Below are 12,421 nucleotides of genomic sequence, written 5' to 3'. Positions count from 1 at the left end.
AACTGTCTATTTGGGGGTGTACCACCCTAGGATTAGGAGCCAACAAACCTTCATTCAAGTCTCTGTGGTAAAATGCTTACCACAAGGGCCCAGGCCAGAAAAGCTCAGTTCCCTCAGCTCCCAGCAGGCAGCTGGTGCACCTGCCTGGCTTGTACAACAGGTCTGTGTGAAGATCAGTCAAAGCAAGTTCCGTACTCTAGAAAGGAATTATAATTTCATTAAGCTTAATAAAGCGCTGGGCAATTCCCTCTGTTACCAGGATAGGGATGCTGTGTGAAGAAAGTGCTTCCCTTCCTGTCCCTCAGCAGACCCTGTGGAACAGGCATCTCTGGCCCCACTGGAGATCCTCTTGCAATCCCTTGTTAGGAACCAGTCTCAGAACAACTTCATGCAACCTCAGAATGCTTCGGGGATGTGGAGGAGGAGAGAAGACAAAGGGCTGACTTCAGTTGGTCAAGAAGCCGGCAGCCCTGCCTGGTTTCAGCGGCGATAAAGAGCCTGCTTATTTCTGAGCCTGCAAAGTCCACACTTCCCTGCATTGTCTGCACAAATAGGAGAGCAATCTGTTGCCTTGTGAGACCTCAGAAGTCCCTTCAAACCTTGCCCGAGGGATTGGCTCCTCCAGGTCCAGACTGAAGTTTAAAAAAGGGTTCGGCAGGTTCTGATTCTCAGATCTCTCTCATGGGTTTCATGTAGTGTTGTGCTGATTTTTCTAACTCACTTACTAGGTTTCTTAGTATGAGCGTTTCTCTTGGTGAGGAGAGTGGGAAAAGGCTTGCCCATATATCTCCACTTGAGCACCATCAGGCTGATGAGTGCCGGCTTATAAAGCTAATGCTGTTCATGCATACATTAGGGCCTCAAAATAGCTTTTGCACTTGGAGTTTCTTCAAATATTTTACATTAAAATATCTATTTTTGTATCTATTTTTATTCTATATGGAGAGGCATTTTGCCTGCATGTATATGCACTTATACATATCTCCATCATTTGCATGTTCAGAGCCCCAGGAGGCCAGAAGATGCCAAATCCCCTGGAACTGGAGTTACAGACAGTTGTGAGCTGCTGTGTGGGTGCTGGGAACTGAACCCCATCCTCTGAAAGAGCAACTAGTGCTCATTACCACTGAGCCATTTCTCCAGCTATCCCCCCAACTTTGGAGATAGGATCTCTCTCTCTAGCCCTGGCTGTTCCTCATGAACACTCACAGCTTAGAGCAGGATGCCCTTGATTTTACAGTGATTCCCCATGGGTCTGCCTCCCGAGTAAGTGCTGGGATAAAGGCACATGCCACCATGCCTGGCTTCCTCTTTTTTCTTTTTACATTTTTATGAATTTAATCTATATGTGTATATAGGAAGCATGGCATGGTGTGTGTGCAAGCAGGTCAGAGGCCAGTTTATAAGAGTTGTTTTTTTCCCCCAACATTTGGGTTTGGACTAAAGCTCAGGTTATTTGGTTTGGTGGTGAGCAGTTCAGCCACCTCTAGCTAATCCTCCTGGCCGACATTTTGACTTTCATTTAAACTGATGGTGCCTGGATTTTAGGTGGGAGGTTGAGCTTACCCCACTTAGCAGATGGGGAAGCTGGGGGCTTATCACTTTCATCAGATGCTGAGCTGGAGACAGACAGGAGGACTGGAAGTTACTTCGCCCTTTGAAAGATGAGAGTCAGAATAGCAAAATTGTTCTGGAAAAGAGCAAGTAACAAAGAAGAACCTGGTATTTCTGACCTGAACTTCTAAAATTCCTGAAGTCTGAGTTTAAGACTCACGGCAGGGCTGTGCCTGGGACTGTGCCTGAGACAACACCAGGCGAGCTTAGCAGGGCTGCAGTCACTCTCTGCCAGTCTCTCCCTGTTTGCTGTTACACTTCTGCCCATACTTCCAAAGCGGCTGCTGGGAACATTGTTGTGGACTAGCTGTCCTTAACCATGACAAGCCCGTGGAGCCCTTGGAGACTGTGATGACAGGAACGTGGTCTAACAGAAGACAAGCAGCACATTGGCTCAGTGTTACTTATGTCACAGCTCAAAAGAGTTCACTTAGTCACCCACAAAGGGAGCTGTGGTCATGCTAGGCCCCTGGAAATGGCTCTGATGGTGTCATGAGAGTTTCCTTTTCCTTTAGCCTTTCTTCCTGGGGCTCAGTGGGTATGGGACACTTGTTTCATGTCGATATATTTGTGGTTAAGACTTTGGTTCCCATTCCATCCAGCCTTCCTGCATGGAGGAAGAGGAGGGGCTGGCAGTCCCTTCAGGTCACAGGAGGCCCCTGATCCCCCTCCCTGTCCCTGGAGAGCATGTGCTGATGGAACTAGGCTCATCTTCAGGGCAAACAATCCACTCATTCCCCTTGGCTTCCTTGGGACCCACCATGTTGAGTTGGTTAATGTGGTTTGGTCCCAGGTCCTCTGCTGCATCTTGGGGACCTAGCTGTGGTCCGCAGGGCTTTGTGGAAAGGAGCATTCTAGGATGTGGTGTGTGTGTGTGTGTGTGTGTGTGTGTTTGTGTGTGTTTGTGCGTGCGTGCAGGTGTGTGTGCAGATGGTCTATGGGGAATGGCAGAGGAATGTGTAAGGAAGATGCTCAGGTTTGATGTTTCTCCCACTGCGAGTCCATGAATATCTTTGGCCCAGTGGTTGCTCGTCTCTCCTCTTCAGTGGAAGGAAGCTTCTTCCTGCACTCCACAGCTCTCTTGCCTCCATCTTTGCTCTTCCCCATCTCCCCTGCCCTGCATGCCCTCTCACCTACTGGCCGCTTCTCTCTGTCCTGCTTGGGCAGTGCCTACTCTTCTAACCTGCATGGGTCCCAGCTGCAGTGGCTGTTCTGTGTGGCATGCTCTCCCTTCCTCCCCTCCTCCCCTGCTGGCCCCACCCCTTCCAGAAGCTTCGTGGGGGGGTTGGGGGGCAGGGGCATCAAGAACCCCTGGGGTGGAGGGGGGCAGGGGAATTATTCCCCTGTTTCCTGCTTTTACTAACGAACCTGCCATTTTTGTGTCTGGACTGATTTGTCTGAGGGAACAGTCTGGTTTTACTAATCCAAGTCATCTCCCTCCCTGCCTTCCCCACACACCTTCCTCCAGTCCCTCTCTCTCCACTTCCTCCTCACTCAGGGCCTTGCCCTCCACTCTCCCTCACCGTCTCCCCACCCACCTGGCTGATCCCTTCCTCAGCAAACCTCCCTGTGTTCCCTGCCTCCTGCTAGCCTGTCCCCAGCCATAGGCCATGAGAGGGAGATTAAGGATATCCTTGCCCAACAGCGCCCGCCATGATTGATCTGAATAGAGATACCAGGCAAACTGAGATTCACCCCAGCTTGGAAGGGAATTCAGGAGTATGTCTTGGTTTAAGTCACAGTCTGCTTTAAGTCAGATCCTTCTAACTCAGGGTCAAGGAAGGGCAACCTTGATCTTGGCAAATGTAGTGGGATGAAGAGAACCCTTCGCATGAGGGAGATTCCAGGATGCTACCCTGGCTTCAGAACCGGTGATGAGCACTGCTGGGCATGTGTACTTGTGGGAAGCCCTCACGCTAGTCAGGGAGTTAGGCTTTAACTAGAGACCCAGCGCTAGGTCACAAGGCATCCTGATATAGACCTTCATGATTATGTCTATGTCTCCTGGGCTGGGCTGAGGTTAGTGGGGATTCCAGGGACATGTTAAGCCATCTTTGCTGGCAGCCTGGTTGGGTTGAGCCCACTTAGGTTCAGGAACGGAATGGCAGCCTAGTTCAGTGTTTTAGGACGGCAGCAGGGGGCCTGGAGGAAGAGTAGCCACATCGCCCTAGAGAGAGCCACTTACCTGCCTCACCTTCCCTGACATACCCCACCCTTCCGTTCTGATCCCTTCTTCCTTTCTCCAGCTCCCCTCTGCCCAGTCTAGTCTCTAACCTCGTTTGCATGTTTTTGTGACTAACCTCTCTAACCCTTCCCTTTTCTACCCAAACCCTCTTCCTAGATTCAGGATAAGGTGATCATGACCAATGCTCCCCTCAAAACAAGACTCAAAAGTATTCAGACTGACCCTTCCCAAAACACCTGTCTCCTCCTGTCCTTGAACCCAGTTCTTCCAGCACAAGGTTTGATGATTCGCAGGAGGCTGCTTCTTCAGTCTGCTCAGCCCCACCCTATTCACCATGAGGCTCCAGCCAAGTACGGGGAGGGGCACTTTTGGGTCCCCGTGCTCTTAGGAGTTCTATCCCACCCTTCTGACAACAGAATACTGAAGCAGAGGAGCTGGAAAATGACTAGTGGCCTATGCTGCCGACTAGAGTAAGGGACATCACAGTGTGTGACTGGCAGGCCCTTACCTCAGCACTTTCCCTGTAAAGGGGGGATACTTCTGAAACATATTTGGGGAGCAAGAAGGGTTCCAAGATGCAGCTTGTGGAAGTGCAGGGTGGGTTCTTCCCTCTGAACCAGGTCCTTAATGGCCTTCTTGACTCTCATAAGCCACAGCCTCCTAGAGAGGAGCTGGTGTTACCACTGCCATTGGCTCCTCCCCTCCAACCTGTGAGTGAAGCCTCAGAGTTCTTCTGGGGACTAAACCTTGCAGGGACCAGGTGAACATTTGCTGAATTGACCCAAAGGTAGCGTCTGCCTCCATTAGCCCAGTGCACAGGACCTCTCTGCATACCAGACACATGTCTGCTCTTGGCATCTTGCTTTCTGGATTAATTCTCCACCCTGGGAAGATGTTTCCTTAGGTTAGCCCTAGTCTCACGTTCCTAAGAGTAGAGCAACAAGGGTGGGACCTACAGAGAAGACTGAAAGGCTGCTTTCTTTGGAAGCAAAGCAAACCAGTGACTTGTCCAGGTGGATAATCTCAGCACACAAGAACCGGAGGCCGGAGACGTGAGGTCAAGGCCAACTTAGGCTTTAGAGCAACTTCTTGACTAGTTTAGTCAGTTAGTTAGCTTTGACTCAAAATGTCAGGATACCTTTGATCTTGAGTGGCAAAGGTAAGAGCCAGCCCCCATAGAAGTCATACAGCTCCTGTCCTAAGATTAGAAGGCTAACTGGTCCCTCCCAGCACCCCCCTGACCCCGCTATCTCTGCTGTTCCCCCAGCCAAGGCTGCAAGAACATAGTGCCTAGACAGAGGAGCTGCAAGTGAGTCTCAGCACTGCTAACCAGGAAGGAAGGAAGGGCTCTTCTCCCTTAGATAGAGGCTGGGAAGCCACATGTGTGGCCACAGTGCTCCACTGAGACAAAGCTGAGGGTGCCACTTGTTCTAATCTAATCACATCTCTCTAATGGGAGAGTCGCCTAGTGCATAAGCACCTCCCTGGACTTGCTTCTTGAGCCCATCATGGTGAGCGCCCCATGCTACCTTCAGACTCTCACCTGTAGAGCTTAGGCCTTAACCCACACCGAAACCATCAAATCTTGTGCTGTTTCCTCTTCCCTCTTCTTCCTCTCCACCCACACTGTTCCGCCTCCAAGACAAGCAGACATAAAAATGGGGGTCCCCCTCCCCCACTGCCCCCTGGTCCCTCCCTTGCCCACCTGTGGCTCTTCCCAGGGAGTTGATGCCGGTTGTCTCCTGTCTCTCCCCCTCCTCGGGCTGGGCAGGTGACCATCTCGGTGGACGGGATCCTGACCACCACAGGCTACACGCAGGAGGATTACACCATGCTGGGCTCTGATGACTTCTTCTACATTGGGGGCAGCCCCAACACAGCCGACCTGCCTGGATCACCTGTCAGCAACAACTTCATGGGCTGCCTCAAGGACGTGAGTAGGGCTGCACTTGGCCAGCCTGCCCTGTGATTTAGTTTGCCCTGGCCAGCTGGCCCTGGTCTCTGTTCTTTGTAAGCCTATGGTAGGGTGTAACCCTTCATTAAAACCTAAAGCTATTGACTCAAGGAGTGGGGCGTCACCCCTGTTTGTTCCTTTGGCCTTGGAACTTCCTGTCTTCTGAGGCTCTCCAGGGCTGTGGTCCATAGGGAAGGCTGGTGGGCTCGAAGACTGAAGGCCAAAGCACATTTCATGTGTCTTCAGGCATGTTTTTCCCTCATTGCTCTGACCTTGTGAATTGTCCTTGTACAGAACACAGACTGAAGATAGTCCATTAAAAGATAGCAGGTGGGACCGGGACACTAGCTGTCAGGACACCTGCCTCAGCACACATGTACCCATGGGTTCTAACAGCACACTTCAACTGAGCGTGGCGGTGCACATGTGAGAGGTAGAGGCAGGAAGATAAACTCAAGGTCGTCCTTGGCTATATAGTGAGTTTGAAGCCATCTTGAACTTCGTGAGAACTTAAGTCTCAGAAAATAGTGACGGTAGCAACAGTTGCTCTTTTTGTCATTGTGAGTGACAGTTGAGCTGGACCCAAGAACCCACAGAAGGAGCTTTCTGGCCAGTGTGGACCTGGAAGACAGGACAGAGGCCGCAAGGGGAATGTGTAGTTTGAGAACAGAGGCCTGACCTTGTGGGCTGATGGTGCTGAGCTTGGGGTCACTGGGATGGGTGAATGATGGCCATGGCAGCCAGGGAGGCTTCTGCTTCCTTACCCAGACTCCTCTCCTCCTTACAGGTGGTCTACAAGAATAATGACTTCAAGCTGGAGCTATCCCGACTGGCCAAGGAAGGGGACCCGAAGATGAAGCTGCAGGGGGATTTGTCTTTCCGTTGTGAGGATGTGGCTGCCTTGGACCCTGTGACCTTTGAGAGTCCTGAGGCCTTTGTCGCACTGCCTCGATGGAGCGCCAAGCGCACTGGTTCCATCTCCCTGGACTTCAGAACCACTGAGCCCAATGGGCTGCTGCTTTTCAGCCAGGGCCGGCGGGCTGGGGCAGGGGTAGGCAGCCACAGTTCTACCCAGAGGGCCGACTACTTTGCCATGGAGCTGTTGGATGGTTACCTCTATCTTCTGTTGGACATGGGCTCTGGGGGCATCAAGCTGCGAGCATCCAGCCGCAAGGTCAATGACGGCGAATGGTGCCACGTGGACTTCCAGAGGGACGGGCGCAAAGGTCAGGAGGCCTCTGGACCCTCCCTTCCCCTGGCCGCTCTTTTCTACTTGCCCATCCTCTCAAGCTTTCATTTCCTGCTCCTAGTCTCCTCTCCCAGTCCTCCCGTGGCCCTTCTGTCATAGTGAGCTGGCGGAAGGCACAGGGATCTGGATTCACACTCTACTCCTCCATGTTTGTGACAGGAACGATTACCCAAGGTCATTTCGGATGGGAGAGAGCATGTCTGGAATCACCAGCATCTCACCTAATGGAGAGATGTCTCAAAGACAGGAGTGATGGCTCATGTCTGCAATCCCAGCATTCGGGAGGCAAAGGCAGGAGGAGCACCATAAACTTGAAGGCAGTTGGGGCTATATAGTGAGGTCTGAACCAGGAGGGGCTGCGTTGTCTCAAAACAAACAAAGGGGTTCTCTAGTCACCTTTTATCCAGAGTCTTATTTCTTTAACTTAACAGGAAACAGCTATTCCTCACTGCCTGGGAGGGCTGCTCCTAGGACCCCCAAAGAAACACAATCCATGATGTTCAGGCTCCTCATAAAAGACGGGTAGTATTATATCACCTGTACACATCCTCCTGGATTACTTCTTATCAAAATGCCTAATGGAAGGTAGATGCTGGGGATAGCACAGTGCCTAGGTTCCAGGCATGGTGGTGCTCTCCTGTAATCCCAGTACTAGGGGCAGGAAGATAGAGCTCAAGGTCATCTTCAGGTACATAAGGAGTTTGAAGCTAGCTTTGGCCTGAGATAGATAGATAGATAGATAGATAGATAGATAGATAGATAGATAGATGATAGATAGATAAATAGATGATAGATAGACAGATAGATGATAGATGATATATGATAGATGATAGGTAGATGATAGATAGATAGATAGATGATAGATATATAGATGATAGATAGATAAATAGATGATAGATAGATAGACAGATAGATGATAGATAGATGATATATGATATATGATATGATAGATGATAGGTAGATGATAGATAGATGATAGATAGATGATAGATATATAGATGATAGATAGGTAGATAGATATAGATAGATAGATAGATAGAAAGATAGAGAGATAGAGAGATAGAGAGATAGATAACATAATGCTGTATAGTAGTTCATAGTAGTTTCATGGTGGTCATTATTTTTTTCCTCTTACAACTTTATTTTTTTTTTTAAAAAGAGAGATACATGTACAGATTTTTAGGGGCATTTTGGCAAACACTATATGAATATATTTTTGTCAGTACTTAATTCTTTTAGAGGTTTGATAGTATGCATTGAAATCTCACTAGTTACCATAAGCATAAAGTACATGTAGAACAGAACGGAACATAGTTTTCTTGGTGTGTATAGATTAAACATAATGATTTTTGAATACTGAAAATTGCCACAAGGCTATATTTTTAGCCCTTGGATTATTAATGATTTAAGGTCCAGGTGTACCACACAGCCAGGCCCACCCTGCGTAGCTTCCAGGGTTGGCTGACACTGGATGCATTCAGAGTGGTATGGCTGTGCACGACTTTTCAGAACTTCTGTTCCAGCTGCCCTCTCCTCCGCCCTTCCCTTTCGGCCTCCTTCTCTCAGACTCTTGTTTACTGCCCAGTAATTTCTGTGTGCTTGCCTCCATCTTGTTAAACCCAGGAAAGAGAATTGATATAAATGAGACCTGACACATTATCCAATTTAAGTGCTTATCAACGTCAACTAAATTTTCCCATTTCTACAGCCGTCACCACTGCTGGCCTGCAAGTCAGTGACCTCCTCTGCTCACTGCCTGGGAGGAGGGAACCACCAGGCTCCCAGAAGTGAGGCCATGCCATCATTTCCCACCCCACCCCCACCCTAGATGCGCCAGAGAAAGCCATGAGAAAGGACTTTAGCCCTTGGCTCTGCCTCATGCCAGCGCTGTGGGTCTTTGCTGACAGTCCCTAGAGTTCTATACAGGGGTCAGCGATTCATCTGGGGACTTGGGGTAGCTGTTTAGACCTTCCTTTGTTTTCCTGTATCCCATGCCCCAGTGCTGACAGTTAAAGCCTGCTCCTGCAGAGCCACACCCCAGATTCCCTTTTCCCATTTTTGTATGTTTTTTTTATTGTGTTTTATGCATTGCTTTTGAGCCGCAGCCTATATGTAGAGGTCTGAGGACATTTCGGGAGCTAGTTCTGGCCTTCCACTTTTTGAGAAAGGATCTCTCTTGTTTCTGATGTTTCCCACTGTAGCTCAGACTAGCTGGCTTCTGGGCGATTGTCCTATTTCCACCTCTCATCGGATCATAGGGATACTGGGAACTTGGCCACACTTCATGTCTTTTTGTGTGTTCAGGGGATACAACTTGGGTTATAAACCTTGCATAACCAGTGCCTTTGCACACTGACCTGACTCTGGGGGCCATCTACATTGTCTTGCTTTTGTTTCTTTTTGAAATTGTGGCAAATTACACATCACACAAATTTCCAGTCTTCGTCATTACTTGTGATTGGGGCATTGATTACACTCATGTTACTGCCCAGCCCTCAGCACGGTCCAGGTGCAGTTTTTCTTTCCAGTTTCCCAGACTGAAGTTGTCTTTATTAAAACACAAGCTCTGCTCTCTCTGTCCCCAGCCTCTCGCCACCATCTCTGTTTGAACCTGACAATTCCGGGACTTTAGATGAATGAAGTCATACAGTACTTCTCCTGTCTCTTCTTTCTCCATTTTTGTGTGTCTGTGTACATGGTTTCGTGTGTGTGGAGGCACACATATGTAGGTGTACATGCATGTGCAAATCCAAGGCTGATGGAAGAAATCATCCACTTCATTTATTGAAGTAAGGTCTCTCAATCAAACCCAGAGCTTACAGATATGGACAGCCAGCTTGCTATTGGGATCCCTTGTGTCTGCCTTCTAAGGTTGATGTTACAGGTGGGTCAGCACACCCACCTAGCGTTTCTGTGGTTTCTGAGGATTTGAACTGAGTCTCTTACTTTAACAGCAGATACATTAACCACAGAGCCATCTCCCCAGCTTTTCTTTTTTCCTTCCTTCCTTCCCTCCTTCCTTCCTTCCTTCCTTCCTTCCTTCCCTCCCTCCCTCCCTCCCTCCCTCCCTCCCTCCCTCCCTTCCTTCCTTCCCTCCCTCCCTCCCTCCCTCCCTCCCTCCCTCCCTCCCTCCCTCCCTCCCTCCCTCCCTCCCTCCTTCCCTCCCTCCCTCCCTCCCTCCCTCCCTCCCTCCCTCCCTCCCTCCTTCCTTCTTTCCTTCCTTCCTTCCTCCCTTTCAACAGAGGGTCTCACACATAGTCTAGTCTACCTTTGGAATAACTTTGGAATGGAGATCCTTTTGTCTTAGCCTTCCAGAGTGTTAGAATCACAGGCATGTGCCACCATATTTAATCTTAACATTTGTCTTCTTTTTAACGACTTATTTGTTTACTCCTCTTTGCATTCATTGTGATTTTTCCTGCATGTATATCTTAGGGTGTTGGATCCCCTGGAACTGGAATTACAGACAGTTATGAGTTGCCATGACCTCTGGAAGAGCAGCCAGTGCTTTTAACTGCTGAGCCATCTCTCCAGTCCCTATATTTGTCTTCTTATGCCTGGCAGTTTTAATGAGTAGAGTGTTTTTCAAGATCTGTCTGTGTTGTAGTGTGAGTCAGAACTCCCTTCCTCCCAAAAGCTGAATATCACCCAGTGCCATGCCCACATTTGTTTATCTGTTCTTCTGTCAGTGAATGAGTCAGGTGGCTCCTGTTCCATACCTTGATTGACTCTGGAGCAGAGGTCAAAGTTCACTTCAGTTCCCTCTCTGGAACTCCTCTTTTCCTTCCTTATTCGGATCAGCACTCAGCTCTTGCTGAATCTTGATTCCAGCAGTCTCTGGGGACTCTGGCCATAAACAGATAGATGGATGATCACAGGGGCCACATTTGAGGTCCTGTTAGGAGAGGGGCCCAGCAGTAGAGCAGGTCTCTGAAGAAAGTGATGCCTTGTCATGAGAGAAAAGGTTTGGGGCCACAGTTTTGAAGGGAACCTAGGGCTGGTGACATGGCTCAGCAGGTAAAGGCTCGTACTGACCAGGCCTGATGACCTGAGTTTGTTCCTATGGTGGAAGGAGAAATGACTCCTAAATGTTATCCTCTGGCCTCCACTCACATACATCACACATATACATTACACAGATACACACATGCACACATATATCACACACATACATTACACACACATAATTTAAACAATTGCTAGGATTTTAGACCTCTTTAGACCAGGCATGGTGGTGTGTGCCTTTAATCCTAGCATTAGGAGGAGGAGACCGTTTCAGGCAGCCAGGATTATAGAGTGAGACCCTATCTCAAGAAAAAAAAATTAGCAAATATAAACAAGCTGGGCACAATGGTACAAGCCTATGATCCCTGCACTTGGGAGATGAAGTAGGTGGCTAAAAGGTTCAAAGGCATCTTTGGTTACATTAAACCATTCTGAGATGTGTGATACCCTAATTAAAAAGACAACCCCCCCAAAAAATCACACACACACACACACACACACACACACACACACACACACACACACACACGAAGAGGGTAGTTTTTGACTTAAGATTACAATAAAGGCTTTGAAACTCCCACCAGATCCCAGGCCTTTTTCTAATGTGAGTCCCGTCTCAGTCTGTTTTCTGTTGCTATAGCAGGACATCTGAGACCAGGTATTTGTAAAGGAAAGTTTAGCTAGTTCACAGTTCTGGAGACTTTGAAGCTTAAGAGCATAGTGTCAGTTTTTCTGGGGAGGCCTTTGTATTGTCCTAACACAGAGCCAAACTGAAGGGCGGGCATTCCCACACAAAGGAGACAAGAAGGAGCAGGTGCCTCACTGTTTAACGCCCTGATCTCCTGAGGGACCCACTCCTGAGCCTACCCTTGAAGGAAAGTCACGGCCAATGACCTCATTGTTAAAACTCCCATGTCCCATGACCCCAGTAGCAGCCAAATTTCAACTTGAGTTTCAGAGAGAACAAATCATATTTAAAGCTTGCTCTCAGTCTTCATCCAGAGCAAAATAAAGGGCTAGAGACAGTGGCTAAGAGACTTACTGCTTTTGGTAAGGACTGGAGTTTGGTTTTTAACACCTATGTCTAGCAGCTCATGGCCTCCTGTAACTCTAGTTCCAGGGGACCTGACCTCCTTTTCTTGCCTCTGTAGGTGCCCTCATGCACACAGACATACAAACACTCATGCACACAGACATACAAACACTCATGCACACAGACACAGACACATAAGTAAAAACAATTTTTTTTTTTTAAAAGCAAAACAAAATCAACAGCTGCCAAAAAAGAACAAGACAAAAATGACTTAACTTAGGATCATGTCCCTCCTCTGCCGTGGTCCTTGGGCAGGTTCCCCAGTTTCTATAAGCCTTATCTACTGGTTCAAAACCAGATAGTAAAGGACTGAGTCCCCAG

General features: G+C 48.6%; 1 protein-coding gene across 12 annotated transcripts in view; it reads left to right on the top strand.

Moving 5' to 3' along the window:
• The window catches only part of NRXN2 (neurexin 2), a gene marked incomplete at both ends in the record, with an annotated part of 99,401 nt that overhangs the window by 37,137 nt on the left and 49,843 nt on the right, over nt 1–12,421 (top strand). For all 12 annotated transcript variants that reach the window (XM_080913462.1, XM_080913465.1, XM_080913466.1 and 9 more), the window contains 2 exons: nt 5,571–5,732; nt 6,541–6,979. In XM_080913462.1, the coding sequence (XP_080769588.1) occupies nt 5,571–5,732; nt 6,541–6,979 (601 nt within the window). The remainder of the gene's footprint in view (nt 1–5,570; nt 5,733–6,540; nt 6,980–12,421) is intronic.

The sequence above is a fragment of the Micromys minutus genome (assembly GCF_963924665.1).
Source record: "Micromys minutus genome assembly, chromosome: 2".
NCBI classification, from domain to species: Eukaryota; Metazoa; Chordata; class Mammalia; order Rodentia; family Muridae; genus Micromys; species Micromys minutus.
Note: the sequence above shows the minus strand (reverse complement) of the source record. Positions and strands in the feature narration are given on the sequence as shown.